Here is a 15789-nt window from a genome sequence, read left to right on the forward strand (position 1 = left end):
TTTTGGGTTTTATTTTATTTTTATTTTTGAGTCAAGGTCTCGCTATGTCACCCAGGCTGGAGTGCAGTGTCACAATCATAGCTCACAGCAGCCTCAAACTCCTGGGCTCAAGCAATCCTGCCTCAACCTCCCAAGTAGCTGGGACTACAAGCTGTCACACCTGGCTGATTTTTAAATATTTGGTAGAGTTGGGGTCTTGCTATGTTCCCTAGGCTAGTCTTAAACTCCTGGGCTCAAGCGATCTTCCTGCCTTGTCCTCCCAAAGTGATGGGATTACAGGCGTGAGCCACTGCACCTAGCCAGGTTTATTATATATCTTCTTTTAGGGATTATTTGTTAATATCTCTTGTCTGTTTTCTTCTTAGGGTATTATAAATTTATTGATTTATAAGACTCATTCATACATTAATGACATTGTTTGTTTATCTTATATGATGTAAATATTTTTCCTCAATCTAAAAAAAAATTTTTTTTTAGAGTAGGGTCTCTGTCACCCAGGCTAGAGTGCAGTGATGCGATCATAACTCACTGCAGCTTTGAACTCCTTGGCTGAAGCAATTCTTCTACCTCAGCTTCTTGAGTATCTAGGACTAGAGGTATACATCACCATGCCCAACTAATTTCTAAGAAGCTTTTGGTAGAGATGGGTCTCTTTTACCCAGGCTAGTCTTGAACTCCCGGCTTCAAGTGATCCTCCTGTCTCAGCCTCCCAAAGTGCTGGGATAACAGGCATGCACCTGGCCAGCCCATTGTTTTTATTGCGTTTGTATTTTTTTTTTTTTTTTTTTTTTTTTTTTTGAGACAGAGTCTCGCTTTGTTGCCCAGGCTAGAGTGAGTGCCGTGGCGTCAGCCTAGCTCACAGCAACCTCAAACTCCTGGGCTCGAGTGATCCTTCTGCCTCAGCCTCCCGGGTAGCTGGGACTACAGGCATGAGCCACCATGCCCGGCTAATTTTTTTATATATATATCAGTTGGCCAATTAATTTCTTTCTATTTATAGTAGAGACGGGGTCTCGCTCTTGCTCAGGCTGGTTTTGAACTCCTGACCTTGAGCAATCCGCCCGCCTCGGCCTCCCAAGAGCTAGGATTACAGGCGTGAGCCACAGCGCCCGGCCTGTATTTTTTTTATTATTTTATTTTATTTATTTTTGAGACAAAGTCTCACTCTGTTGCCCAAGGTAGAGTGCTGTGGCATCAGCCTAGCTCATAGCAACCTCAAACTCCTGGGCTCAAGCAATCCTACTGCCTCAGCCTCCCAAGTAGCTGGGACTACAGGCATGCGCCACCATGCCCGGCTAATTTTTTCTATTTTTGTAGAGATGGGGTCTCACTCTTACTCAGGCTGGTCTCAAACTCTTGAGTTCAAATGATCCTCCTGCCTCGGCCTCCCAGAGTGCTAGGATTACAGGCGTGAGCCTCCATGCTCAGCCTGTATTTCTTTTTTTGAGATAGGGTCTCAGTCACCTGGCTAGAGTGCAGTGGTGTCATCATAGTTCACTGTAACCTCAAACTCCTGGGCTTAAGCTGTCCTCTTGCCTTAGCCTTCCGAGTAGCTGGGACTACAGGTGTGGGCAACCATGCCCAGCTAATTTTTCTATTTTTTGTAGAGATGGAGTCTCTCTCTTGCTCAGGCTGGTCTTGAACTCCCTGGCCTCAAGCAGTCCTCCTGCCTTGGCTTCTCAGAGTATTAGGATTACAGGCATGAGCCACCACACCTGGCCTCTAACTTCCTTTTTCAAGTTTTCCATGGCTATTCTCACTCACATATTCCTAAAATGCATTGATAATCTTTTTGTCAAGTTCTAAAAAAGTGTGAGGATGTTTGTGAGCTCATAAAATTTAGAGATTGATTAGACAGAATCAACATTTTTATGAGGTTACTTTACTATCTAGGAACAAGATATCTCCTCATTTCTTCTCAGTGAAGTTCTGTGATTTTCTGCTTGTAGGTTTTACACATACCGTATTAAATTCCCAGATTTTTTTGTTTTTGTTGTTGCTATTACTGAGTGTTTGTCCTCCCCTCCCATTCTGTTTTCCACCCATTAACTTAGTATAAAGAAAAGCAATTGAGTGATTAATTTTGTTAATTCTCTCATGCCTTCTGATTATATTTCAGCTTATTTTCTTAGATGTTCTAAGTACACAGTCATATCATATTTGTTGCCTTCTTTCCAATAGTTGTACCTTTTATTTTCTTGTAATTGTTAGGTACTTCTAGAACAATGTTAACAATTACAAGATTGACCCAAAAAAGAAAGAAAAAGTTATAAATGCTTTCAGAAAAAAATCACAAGACCATCCATCCATGACTTATTTGTGGTGTCTGAGTTGATGCAGGGTTGCCACAAACACTCTATTGGTAAAAAATAAATTATCTGCAAAGTGCAGTAAAGTGCACAGTAACAAGGTATTGCCTGTAATTTTTTCCTAAGTATTTTATGCATTGTTGTATAACAACATGTTGTGATGTCAGGATTGAGCACAGTATTGACTGGGGTGCTGGCTTGAGGTGGTTTGTTCTACACGCGGAGAGTTGGTGGAAGTAGGGCACTGCAGCCCTCTTAGTGGCTCTCATCTCATCAGGGGCAGGAGAGTCTGCACTGTCACTCATTTTGTATTCCTATGTATTAACACATCATAAAAACTGTAGAAAATTTAGAAAATAAGAGAAATGTAAAGAATAAAATAACTATGCCCCCAAACAGCCATTATACCATTTCCCTTTTATTTAAAAAGCCAGAAGTTAAAATAAGGCTGCCAAATAACTATTAGGCATTTGTTTAGGTATGTAATATGTGAGGGAAGGCCCAAACTTAATCAATGTGGTAAGCCCCATTTGATTGATGAAAGATTTGGTTAATGTGGCAAATTTTGTTAAAACAAAAGTGTTTTCAACCTTTCTTAACCTGTGCCCCATAGCAATAACCATAACTAAATGCTGTTTTTGTAATTAGTATTATGAAAACAATTTTTTGTTTTTTTAAATAAAAAGTACATAATATTGAATACTTTCAGCCTCAATTCCAAGATGAGGAGGACTAAGAGGGGCTCTTCTTTCATCTTTTTTATTTTTTTTTAATTTTTTTTTTTTTTTTTTTTTTTTTTTTTTTTGAGACAGAGTCTCGCTTTGTTGCCCAGGCTAGAGTGAGTGCCGTGGCGTCAGCCTAGCTCACAGCAACCTCAAACTCCTGGGCTCGAGCGATCCTTCTGCCTCAGCCTCCCTGGTAGCTGGGACTACAGGCATGTGCCACCATGCCCGGCTAATTTTTATATATATATCAGTTGGCCAATTGATTTCTTTCTATTTATAGTAGAGACGGGGTCTCGCTCTTGCTCAGGCTGGTTTTGAACTCCTGACCTTGAGCAATCCGCCCGCCTCGGCCTCCCAAGAGCTAGGATTACAGGCGTGAGCCACAGCGCCCGGCCGCATCTTTTTTATATACTAGAATTCCAGGCATGAATTATTCATCCCATTAACAGACATTTATTGAATCCTTTCTTACATCTCAGGTACTCTTCTAGGCACTGTGGATTTAGCAGTTTATCCACAAAGTTCCTGTGGAGTTATGTGGAATTTTAAGCAGATTCCTTGAGCAGGAAGGCACTGGTATGGCACATCGACATTACGCGGAGTCTGCAGTGGCAGGGAAGCGGGCTGGGGCCTACAAAAGGACACCCAGTGAGTGAGTGGCTTGATGAGGGATGCAGAGAGTGTGACGCTGGAGCACTGGTTTCATTTGGCAGTGTTTTGAGTGAGGCTCTTATTCGTCAATTTCCATGTGGCTTATTGAGTGCTTTTCTCAGTCCTCTGAGGTGCATGGTCCTGCCCCAGTAATCCATGCATTGGCAAATTACAGAGACATACTTATTAGAATAACAGATATGCAAACCAGACCTAAAAGGTTTGATGTAGGCTCAGTTCTCAAACAAGAAACTGTTTTCCTGTTGTCTATGGCATTGTGAAAGAATTGGAAACAGTGTTATCAAGGATAAGTGTGAACTTGCTTATTTAGCTTTTGAAAAATTTGCCTAAAAATTTGAACAATGAAAGCCTCTAATTAAGAGAGCAGCATATGAGTCCACTGCAGATCCTCTGGATGAATAAATATATGGAAATCCATACATTTCTAGATTTGGTTGAAGTTACCATCCCATGCTGGTACTAACTTTGAATAATGGACATTGAAAATCTTTTTAGGCCAGGCACTGTGGCTCATGCCTGTAAATCCTAGCAGGAGGCCAAGGCAGGAGGATTGGTTGAGGCCAAGAGTTCGAGACCAACCTGGGCAACACAGCAAGACCCCATTGCTTTAAAAAAAAAAAAATTGGCCAGGCATGGTGGCACTTATCTGTAGTCCTAGCTACTTGGGAGGCTGAGGAGGGAGGATGTCTTAAGCCCGGGAGTTCAAGGCAGTAGTGAGCTGTGATCATGCCACTGCATTCCAGCCTGGGCAACAGAGCAAGCCCTTGTCTCTGAAAAAACAAAAAGAAAAGAAAAATGTTCTTACCTGGTAGACTAAATGAAATTGTATCCGAAATTGATAGATCAGTCATATACTAACAACAGTCACCAGTACTTCTGGTTTATTGCAAGGATGGAGGCACTGTTGTGTGGCCCATGATAGACAAGAAAACACTTAACGGCTATTGATTTCTAGAGCAGGTATTTACATCACTGGTACCCAAGCTCAGCCATGCCAGTGCAAACTTCATACCCTCAGACTTCAAATAAAAAAAGGGAAACATGTTGCTATATAATAGTGTATAAAATATTTAAGGAAAAAATAAGACATATGTTATTTATTGCATTTTGCTTTATTGCACTTCGCAGATACTGCATTCTTTTCTTTCTTTTTTGAGACAGTCTCACTCTGTTGCCCCAGGTAGAGTGCAGTGGCATCATCGTAGCTCACTGCAACCTCAAACTCCTGGGCTCAAGTGATGCTCCTGCCTCAGCCTCCCAAGTACCCAGGACTACGGGTGCGTGCCACCATGCCTGCTAATTCTTTTCTATTTTTGGTAGAGATGGGGTCTCGCTCTTGCTCAGGCTGGTCTTGAACTCCTTACTTGCTCAGGCTGGTCTTGAACTGCTGACCTCAAGTGATCTCGGGATTACAAGTGTGAGCCACCATGGCCGGACAGATACTACGTTCTTTACGAATTGAAAGTTTGTGGCATCCCTGCATCAAGCAAGTCTGTTGGCATAATTTTTCCAACAGCAGATGCTCATTTCATGTCTCTGTGTCATGTTTTGGTAATTCTCCTAATACTTCAAAATTTTTTTTTTTTTTTTTTTTTTTGAGACAGAGTCTCACTTTGTTGCCCAGGCTAGAGTGAGTGCCGTGGCGTCAGCCTAGCTCACAGCAACCTCAAACTCCTGGGCTCAAGCGATCCTCCTGCCTCAGCCTCCCGAGTAGCTGGGACTACAGGCATGCGCCACCATGCCCGGCTAATTTTTTTTCTCTATATATTAGTTGGCCAATTAATTTCTTTCTATTTATAGTAGAGACGGGGTCTCGCTCTTGCTCAGGCTGGTTTTGAACTCCTGACCTTGAGCAATCCGCCCGTCTCGGCCTCCCAGAGAGCTAGGATTACAGGCGTGAGCCACAGCGCCCTGCGATGAATCACTTCTTGTTGTTTTCAAGATCTCTGTCTTTTGAAAGTTTGAGTATAACTACGTTCGGATCAGTGGTGAATAAAAAATGTTTGATTATAACATGTCTGTGTGGGTCTCCTTGTATCATATTTGGAGTCTGTTGAGTTTCTTGGATTGTTTATATCCAGTGGTTTTCATCAAATTTGGGGAGTTTTCTGCTACTATTTCTTCAAATATTCTTTTTTTGCCCCTCTCTCTCTTTTCCGAGACTCTAACAATATGTATATTAGTCCACTTGATGGTGTCCTATATGTCCCTCAGGCCCTGTTCACTTTTCTTCAGTCTTTTTTCTTTCTGTTCCTCAGACTCGATAATTTCCATTGTCCTATCTTCAGATTTGCTGATTCATTCTTCTGCCTGCATAAATCTGCTCTTGAATCCCTGTCCTGAATTTTTTACCTTAGTTTTTGTACTTTTCAGCTCCAGAATTTGTTTTTGGTTTCATATTAGGTTTTCTCTTTGGGTATTTCAGTTTTCTCCATACATTGTTTTCTTGACCTTTTCCACATCTTCTTTCAGTTCATACGGGGTCTTACTCTGTCACCCAAGCTAGAGCACAGTGGTGTGATCATAGCTCAGTTGCAGCCTCCTGGGCTCAAGCAAGCCTCCTGCCTCAGCCTCCCAAGTAGCTGGGACTATTAAGAACATTCCACTGTGCCCAGCTGTTTTTAAAAATTTTTTGTAGAGACAGGATCTTGTTGTGTTGCTCAGGCTAGTCTCAAAACTCCTGGGCTCAAGTGATCCTCCCGCCTTGGGCTCCCAAAGTGCTGAGATTACAGGCATGAGCTAGTTTGCCTAGTCCTTTTATTTCCTTGAGCTTCTTTAAGACAGTTGTTTTAAAGTCTTTGTCTAGGAACTAGGTGTAGTGGCGTACGCCTGTAATCACGGTGACTTGGGAGGTTGAGGCAGGATGATCACTTGAGACCAGGGGTTAGAGAACAGTCTGGGCAACACAGCAAGACCCCATCTTTACAAAAAATAAAATAAATTAGCTGGGTATGGTGGCATGCACCCATAGTCCCAGCTGCTCTGGAGGCTGAGGCAGGAGGCTTGCTTGAGCCCAGGAATTCAAGGCTACAATGAGCTATGATCGCACCATTGTACTCCAGCCTGGGTGACAGAGTGAGACCCTGTCTCCAGAAAAAAAAAGTCTTTGTCTATCATCTTATCTTTCTCTGGGACAGTTTCTCTTTATTTTTTACTTTGAGCCGTACTTTCCTGTTTCTTTGTATGCCTCATAATTTTTTTGTTGAAAAACAAACATTTGAATTCTATGATATAATAACTTTGGAAATCAGATCCTTCCCCTTCCCGGGGGTTTGCTGGTTTTTGTTGTGTTCCTAATTATTGTAGGCTGTCTCTGTGCCATGCATCAGCCTGGGGTATAAACTTAAGCTCATTTCAGGCCTTTTCTGAGCCTGCATTTTTTCCCGAGTATGTACGATGACTTTCTAATTTCCACACATATATATGGTTGCTTTTGAATGTCTTAGTCTTCAGTATCTGGCTCCCAAAGGAGGAAAAAGACAAAAATGAAGGAGGAAAAAGATGCCAGACCTTTAAGTCCTTTGGAAGTTACTTCAGGTAGAGTTGGAGGAGCTTGCAACAATGAGGGAAGGTGCAATAGCAGTGGTCTCTGCCTCTTTGAACCTCTGATAAGCAGCACCAGTCAGCCATCAGAGCACAGAACTCCTATGTTTGGAGGACAGAGTCCTTTTTGTCCACACTAGCTCCTGCAGGCTGCTTATGGAGCTGGTACACAGCTGCCTGCCAGGTGCTGGGGATGAAGGATGGGTGGCTGCTAGTGTGATAGAAGCCAAACTGACTGAAATTAATGGCAATATACTACTACTGTACTGTCCAAGCCTTCCGTAAAAGTTGTAAACCTTCAGTAGATGCCAGAGTTAAGTAAGACAGATTCTGGTATTTGTTGTGTTAAACCAGTGCAACTGTTGTCTAGTTGGGGAGATAGATTTCTGGTGCTTCTTATTCTGCTATCTTTCTAGAATCTTCCTCATAAATTGAGTTTTTGAAAAGAGTTTATTTGAACAAAGTTTGAAAACAAGTGAGATAACCTTATCCCCTAGCACTACATCCATTTTGCACACACAAAGCACATACTACACACATGGACACAACACAGCCTAGGAGGGGCATTATCACTGATCTCTTTTAATTTTTAATTAATTTTTAATTTTTAATTAATTTTAATTTAATTTTTAATTTTTAATCAATACACAGAAATCAGAGGCATTCATATACGCCAACAACAATCTAATTGAGAACCAAATCAAAGACTCAATTCCCTTCACAATAGCAACAAAGAAATTAAAGTACCTAGGAATATATTTAACCAAAGAGGTAAAAGACCTCTACAGGGAGAACTATGAAACACTGAGGAAGGAAATAGCAGAGGATGTAAACAGATGGAAATCCATACCATGCTCGTGGATCGGCAGACTCAATATCATCAAAATGTCTATACTACCCAAACTGATCTACAGATTCAATGCAATACCTATTAAAATCCCATCAGCATTCTTCACAGATATAGAAAAAATAATTTTACGCTTCGTATGGAACCAAAGAAGACCCCGAATATCAAGAGCAATTCTAGGCAACAAAAACAAAATGGGAGGCATTAATATGCCAGATATCAAACTATATTACAAAGCTGTAGTAATTAAAACAATATGGTATTGGCACAAAAACAGGAATATTGACCAGTGGAACAGATGTGAGAATCCTGATATAAAACCATCCTCATATAGCCATCTCATCTTTGACAAAGCAGACAAAAACATACGCTGGGGAAAAGAATCTGTCTTCAATAAATGGTGCTGGGAAAACTGGATAGCCACCTGTAGAAGGCTAAAACAGGACCCACACCTTTCACCTCTCACAAAAACCAACTCACGCTGGGTAACAGACTTAAACCTAAGATATGAAACTATTAGAACTCTAGAGGAAAAAGTTGGAAACACTCTCCTAGACATCGGCCTGGGCAAAGAGTTTATGAAGAAGTCCCCAAAGGCAATCACAGCAGCAACAAAAATAAATAAATGGGACATGATCAAACTACAAAGCTTCTGCACAGCCAAAGAAATAGTCATGAAAGTAAACAGACAACCTACAGAATGGGAGAAAATATTTGCATCCTATGCATCCGATAAGGGTCTGATAACTAGAATATACTTAGAACTCACGAAAATTAGGAAGAAAAAAGCAAATAACCCCATTAAAAAGTGGGCAAAGGACTTGAACAGAAATTTTTCTAAAGAAGACAGAAGAATGGCCAACAAACATATGAAGAAATGCTCAACATCTCTAATCATCAGGGAAATGCAAATCAAAACCACAATGAGATATCACTTAACTCCAGTGAGAATGGCCTTTATCAAAAAATCTCCAAACAATAAATGCTGGCGTGGTTGCGGAGAGAGAGGAACACTCCTACACTGCTGGTGGGACTGCAAACTAGTTCAACCTCTGTGGAAAGCAATATGGAGATACCTTAAAGCGATACAAGTGAATCTACCATTTGATCCAGCAATCCCATTGCTGGGCATCTACCCAAATGATCCAGTGACACTCTACAAAAAAGACACCTGCACTCGAATGTTTATAGCAGCACAATTCATAATTGCAAGGCTGTGGAAACAGCCCAAGTGCCCATCAATCCAAGAATGGATTAATAAAATGTGGTATATGTATACCATGGAGTACTATTCAGCTCTAAGAAACAATGGTGATATAGCACATCTTATATTTTCCTGGTTAGAGCTGGAACCCATACTACTAAGTGAAGTATCCCAAGAATGGAAAAACAAGCACCAGATATATTCTCCAGCAAACTGGTATTAACTGAGTAGCACCTAAGTGGACACATAGGTGCTACAGTAATAGGGTATTGGGGAGGGGGGAGGGGGCGGGTATATACATACATAATGAGTGAGATGTGCACCATCTGGGGGATGGTCATGATGGAGACTCAGACTTTTGGGGGGAGGGGGGGAAATGGGCATTTATTGAAACCTTAAAATCTGTACCCCCATAATATGCCAAAATAAAAAAAAAATTTAAAAAAAAATTAAAAAAAAATTTTTAAAAATTTAAAATTATTTTTAGAGACAGGGTCTCACTCTAGGCTGGAGTGCAGTGTCACAATCATAGCTCACAGTAGCCTTGAACTCCTGGCCTCAAGCAATCCTTCCCTCTTAGCCTTCCCAGGTAGCTGGGACTACACGAGGGCCATGCCACAGCTAGCATCACAGATCTCTAAAGTACTCCCTGAGGCAGATCCTCTAAGGCTGTGATCCCCAACCCCTGGCCATGACCCTGTGCTGGTGAATGGCCTGTTAGGGACCAAGCCACGGAGCCCCGCCCTTGCCCACCCCCTCAGTCCATAGAAAAAAAATGAAAAAATTACCAGATCAAAAAAAACCCCAGACTAAGCAACATATAATGGGCATGATGGAGAGTGCCTGTAGTCCCAGCTACTGGGGAGGCTTAAGGTAGGAGGATAGCTTGAGCCTAGGAGTTTGAGGTTGCAGTGAGCTATGATGACATCACTTCATTCTAGCCTGGGTAAGACAGCACTTTATTTTTTTTCTAAAAAAATAAAAAGTAAAAACCAAATGAACCATTAGAGCAATTTTAGAACCAACACTGGTGAAGCTTTTAGTGAAACAGTAAGTATGTCAGTGCATAGAGACATACAAATCAGAGACAACATAAGTCAACCTTTTGCCATACTCAGAGATTTGCAATGGAACGAGGGCCGGATATAATTTGGGAAGCTTTAGGCTGTCCTTTCTTTGGCCTGAGCCTGAGTTTCCTCATCTGTAAAACCAGGGCTGGAATAGTTGTTTCTCAGAATTTCATTTTCTGAATCTGAAATAAATTTTTGACTCTGTGATTACAGGGAGTAAAATTGACAGGTGCAGGGGGTAGTGTGGGGGTGTCATGTTGGTGTCATGGCTCTATCCCACCACATTTAGCTCATCAGAGTCTGACAGGCCAGGCGAGGACCAGAGGGAAGACTGCTTCTATTGTTTCCCAAAGATGGCTTTAGGAAGTATAAGACAAATATTTTTCATTTTTTGTATGTGCTTTAGTGACTATTGAAAAAATGTACCTAGCACATCAAACCTGTTATTTTAGAGCTGTTATTGTTTAGGATGTGGCTCTAATTTTAATAGTAGATTGGTTTAGAGACAAATGTTATGTACAAGTGGTATTTGAATATAGCAGAGGTCCTGATAGAGGGGGTGTGATAAGAAGCCCTGGCCAATGGGACAGGCCCCTGGGGTGGCACCTCAGCAGTGCGGCTATGACACAGCTTATTCTTGCACTGGGTATTCTGGAGGCCCAGAGGGGAGATGGTTCCCCAGGACACTGCTGGGAAGTGATGTAGAGTGGGACTAGTGCCAGACTCTTCTCCTGCAGTGCCCCAGAGTATGTGCACCCCTCCTGAGAATATCCCTGTTGGCAGCACGGAGCTGAGCTCAGGAGAGGAGCGTCTTGGAGGATTTCTTCTAGCCTTGCTGCTGGGCCCCTCAGCTGCTGGCATCCTAGTGAGGGACTTGGGTCCTCTTAGCAGGAGGTGAGGCAGGCATAGTGCTGAAGCCTGTCCCCTCACTGTGTACTTGCTTCTTGGAGGGGGTGTTGTCTGCTTTTCTGTTTAATCAGAGGGTTCATTTGCTTTGTTTTGTTTTTTTCCCCCAAAATGGGAATAGCTTTGCTGTTTATTATAAAAATTGAAAATGTTCAATATAAAGAATACATGGGCCGGGCGTGGTGGCTCACGCCTGTAATCCTAGCACTCTGGGAGGCTGAGGCGGGCGGATTGCTCGAGGTCAGGAGTTCAAAACCAGCCTGAGTGAGACCCCGTCTCTACTAAAAATAGAAATTGACCAACTAAAAATATATATACAAAAAATTAGCTGGGCATGGTGGCGCATGCCTGTAGTCCCAGCTACTCGGGAGGCTGAGGCAGCAGGATCGCTTGAGCCCAGGAGTTTGAGGTTGCTGTGAGCTAGGCTGATGCCATGGTACTCACTCTAGCCTGGGCAACAAAGTGAGACTCTGTCTCAAAAAAAAAAAAGAATACATGAACAATATAAATAATGAAATACATGTTTCTGTTAGACACATACATATCTATCTATATAGAATAAGATAAATCACTTAAATCCTAGTACCCAGAGTTAACATTATGGTGTACAATCTTCTGAATTTTTTATCTGTATACCTACTTGGATTATCAATATCTTTATGATTTTTCACAAATGAGATCATACCATTTGTCTGCTACATTCTTTCTTTGCTTGACAGTATGTCATGGCATATTAGTATATGAATAACTACAGACCTTTATCTTAAGTTGTTATGGCTGCAGAATATTCGCTTGTGTGGATTGCTTGGACGTAATTTATTTAAACAGTCCTCTTTACTGATGTCTTTACTGATATTTATGTCTCTCTTACAATAAATTTTTAGATATAGAACTGGGTCAAAAGTAAGTAAAAATTTTAAAACATCTTGCAAATTGCCTTCCAAAACTGGGGTGAATTCAGTCTGACAGCCTTGGCTGGTGGGATGGTTTGTTGAATGACTAGAGGTGTGGCCATGGCTTTCTTTGGATCGCTTCGAGTGTGCAATGTGCCAGCCTCTTATGTGTGTTTCCTGGAATTCGTGGCTGAGCTGACCTGCCTGTCCTCTACCCCACACGATGACAGTCCTGTTCTCCTATCCCGCCCCCTAGAATGCCGTTCGTGTCCCTCGGGACTTCGAAGGCTGCAGTGTTCTCCGCAAGTACCTCGGCCAGCTCCACTACCTGCAGAGTCGGGTCCCTATGGGCTCAGGCCAGGAGGCTGCCATCCCTGTCACCTGGTGAGAGCCAGCAGGCAGGGCTGGGGGATGGGGAGTCTGGATGGTGCCTGGGATAGCCCGGGGGGGTCTGGGTGATAGGAGTGTTCTTCCCTTCCCTTTCTTCCCCTTGCTGCACAGAATGGGGAGTGGCCTTGTGTGGTCGCACCAGGCCTCCCCATCTGACCCCATATTGGGGTAGCTGGTCCCCTTACCAGGTCTCAGGGCTCTGGCCAGCTCCTACCCTCTAGATGACTGGGGTGGCATGTCTGCAGGACTGAGATCTTCTCAGGCAAGTCTGTGGCCCATGAGGACATCAAGTACGAGCAGGCCTGTATTCTCTACAACCTTGGTGAGCTGCCTGATCCCTTCCCCATGGCCCCACTCCCAGCCCTGCCAGCCTAGGATCTCAGCTCATCTGATAGCCACAAAGGCAGCGAGCTAATGAAGGGAGGACTCCTGGGTTCCAACCCCTCCGTGGCCTTCCCCACACGTTACTGTTCCCTAGGCTCATGGGGAGCCGCTGTGCTGGGGAGAGGCTCTCCTGGGCTGGCTGCCACAGGGTTGCCAGTGTGTGCTCCGGCCGGGAGAAATGGCCTTTCTTCTTTAACTGGACAGCCCCCAGTTTTTAGTTTGGGGCTGCTTCAGGCAGAAGGAGAATAAGGCTGGCCCCAACTTGTCCTGCTGGTCAGCCTTAGCCTGGGTCGAGGGAACATCTTGGGGAGCCCCAGAGTCCTGTGCAGACATCCCTGAAGCTTCAGGACTGGGCCCCTCCTTCCTGAGCCCCAGGCTGCCCTGACACCATGTCCTCTGTCTCCCCAGGAGCACTGCACTCCATGCTGGGTGCAATGGACAAGCGGGTGTCGGAGGAGGTGAGGAGGAAAGGGGTGGTGGACATACCAGGGAGAGGCAGCCTCCATGGCGTGGATGACTTCTGTCCCATAGAGGGGACACAGGCCATCCTCCACCCTTCCCTCCCAGGGTATGAAGGTCTCCTGTACCCACTTCCAGTGTGCAGCAGGTGCCTTTGCCTACCTTCGTGAGCACTTCCCTCATGCCTACAGCGTTGATATGAGCCGCCAGATCCTCACTCTCAATGTCAACCTCATGCTGGTGAGGATGTGCTCTGGTTAAAGCCGAGTTGAATCCAGGGTATGGCCAAGGGAGGGAGTAGTTAAGTTGATCCTGGATGAGGCCATGCGCACATGGCAGAGATGGACCGGCAGGGGCCCTTGGCCTTGTCTTCTGAGCTCTGGGTAGATCAGGAATAGGCCGTGCTTCTTGGGGTAGGGGAGGATCCCTTGGTCTACCCCTGGGGAAGGGAAAGCCCTCTGGTGAGTGAGGGAGTGTACCTGCACATGTCACCCCAGGGCCAGGCTCAGGAGTGCCTCCTGGAGAAGTCAATGTTGGACAACAGGAAGAGCTTTCTGGTGGCCCGCATCAGTGCACAGGTAGGGATGGGGGCTGAGGGCAGGCCTTCGCTTTACTCCTGACCTTCACTGACTGGGCTCCATCCCGGCTCCCAGGTGGTAGATTACTACAAGGAGGCATGCCGGGCCTTGGAGAACCCTGACACTGCCTCACTGCTGGGCCGCATCCAGAAGGACTGGAAGAAGCTTGTGCAGATGAAGATCTATTACTTTGCAGCTGTGGCTCACGTGAGGGCATCAGGGCACTGGGGCTGGGCTGGGCTGAGTTGCTGCATCTCAGGAAATAAGTTGTGACTTCTCTTCTTCTTTTCCAGCTGCACATGGGAAAGCAGGCCGAGGAGCAGCAGAAGTTTGGGGAGCGAGTGAGTGAGCTATGGCAAGGAGGGGACTCAGGACTGGTTCCAGCCTTGAGTGAGATCCTGGTTTAGTCCTGTCCCTGACAGAACAGGGGAGGTAGTCTTCTGTCTGCCTCACCCCTACATCCCTGGCCACAACCTTGCTGCAGGCCTGGTGTCTTACATGTTGTCCCATCTGTGTAGCCCTCGTTCCTTGGGGTCTGAGGAGGGATGGCAGGCTCCTCACAGAGAGGTGGCTGGGGTAGGCTGTGATGCCACCATGGTGCTGTTGGCTGGGCTGGTGCCTGGCTACCCCCTGAGCTTATCTTCTGATGAGTGGCCAAATGGCCAGGCAGGGCTAGGGGGGGAAGCAGAATGAATAGGAATCTCAGCAGGGAAGGACAGAGTAAGTTTTGCCCACTGCCCTCCACAGGTTGCATACTTCCAGAGTGCCCTGGACAAGCTCAATGAAGCCATCAAGTTGGCCAAGGTAAAGCTGAGGGAGGCCTGGCTGTCCCTCAGATCCCTGAGGGAACAGGGAGCAAGCCTGGTGGGACTGAGGGGGTGTCCTGGTGCTGTCCTTGGTTGGTGCTGAGGCCCCACCCCTATTCCTGCCCCACAGGGCCAGCCTGACACTGTGCAAGACGCACTTCGCTTCACTATGGATGTCATTGGGGGAAAGTGAGTCCATGGGGGTGGCCCTGGTTCTCTCTTCTTCTGAAAGGTCTTGTCCCTCTGCCTGTGTCCTTGGGTGGAAGCCACCGGTGCCAGAGAGCAGTGGCCCACATGGGAAGCTAGGTTGTGGGTTCCCACTGCCCCTCCCCCCCCCATGACTCATTCCCTCTGCTCCCACCCCCAGGTACAATTCTGCCAAGAAAGACAATGACTTCATCTACCATGAGGCTGTCCCAGCACTGGACACCCTTCAGCCTGTGAAAGGTCTGGGAGCTGAGGGGAAGCTGAGAAATGGCATCGGGGTGAAGATGGGGTGGGGATAGGACATGGGCGACCTCAAGGACTCTGCCTAGGCCTGATCGCCACAATTTTTCCTCCCCTCCCAGGAGCCCCCTTGGTGAAGCCCTTGCCAGTGAACCCCACAGACCCAGCCGTTACCGGCCCTGACATCTTCGCCAAACTGGTACCCATGGCTGCCCATGAGGCCTCGTCACTGTACAGGTGGGTGGATGGGCTGGTCCTGTCCTTGGCACAGAGGGAGTTGGGGCGTCTCAAGAGACATGGTCCTCTAGCAGCTACTCTGTTGCTTCTCTAGTGAGGAGAAGGCCAAGCTGCTTCGGGAGATGATGGCCAAGATTGAAGACAAGAATGAGGTCCTGGAGTGAGTGTGGGACTGGGAGTGGGAGGCAGGGGGTATACCCTGGAGCTGCCTGTGATGGGAAAGGAATGAAATGTCTGTGTCAGGAGGTTTCCTAACTCTGCCTCCCTGCCTGGGTTCTCATGGGCTGGATTTGTAAGGCAAGAGTCTAGCATCCTGGGA

At 45.3% G+C, this 15789-nt stretch overlaps 1 protein-coding gene across 4 annotated transcripts in view; it reads left to right on the top strand.

The window, feature by feature from the left end:
• PTPN23 (protein tyrosine phosphatase non-receptor type 23) overlaps positions 1-15789 on the top strand; it is a 32165-nt gene that overhangs the window by 11177 nt on the left and 5199 nt on the right. For all 4 annotated transcript variants that reach the window (XM_012771098.3, XM_012771097.2, XM_076007133.1 and 1 more), the window contains exons 3-14: positions 12426-12553; positions 12805-12881; positions 13352-13401; positions 13511-13642; positions 13900-13980; positions 14056-14187; positions 14274-14321; positions 14728-14784; positions 14917-14975; positions 15154-15233; positions 15356-15470; positions 15565-15630. In XM_012771098.3, the coding sequence (XP_012626552.2) occupies positions 12426-12553; positions 12805-12881; positions 13352-13401; positions 13511-13642; positions 13900-13980; positions 14056-14187; positions 14274-14321; positions 14728-14784; positions 14917-14975; positions 15154-15233; positions 15356-15470; positions 15565-15630 (1025 nt within the window). The remainder of the gene's footprint in view (positions 1-12425; positions 12554-12804; positions 12882-13351; positions 13402-13510; positions 13643-13899; positions 13981-14055; positions 14188-14273; positions 14322-14727; positions 14785-14916; positions 14976-15153; positions 15234-15355; positions 15471-15564; positions 15631-15789) is intronic.

The sequence above is a fragment of the Microcebus murinus genome, chromosome 1 (genome assembly GCF_040939455.1).
Source record: "Microcebus murinus isolate Inina chromosome 1, M.murinus_Inina_mat1.0, whole genome shotgun sequence".
Lineage (NCBI taxonomy): Eukaryota > Metazoa > Chordata > Mammalia > Primates > Cheirogaleidae > Microcebus > Microcebus murinus.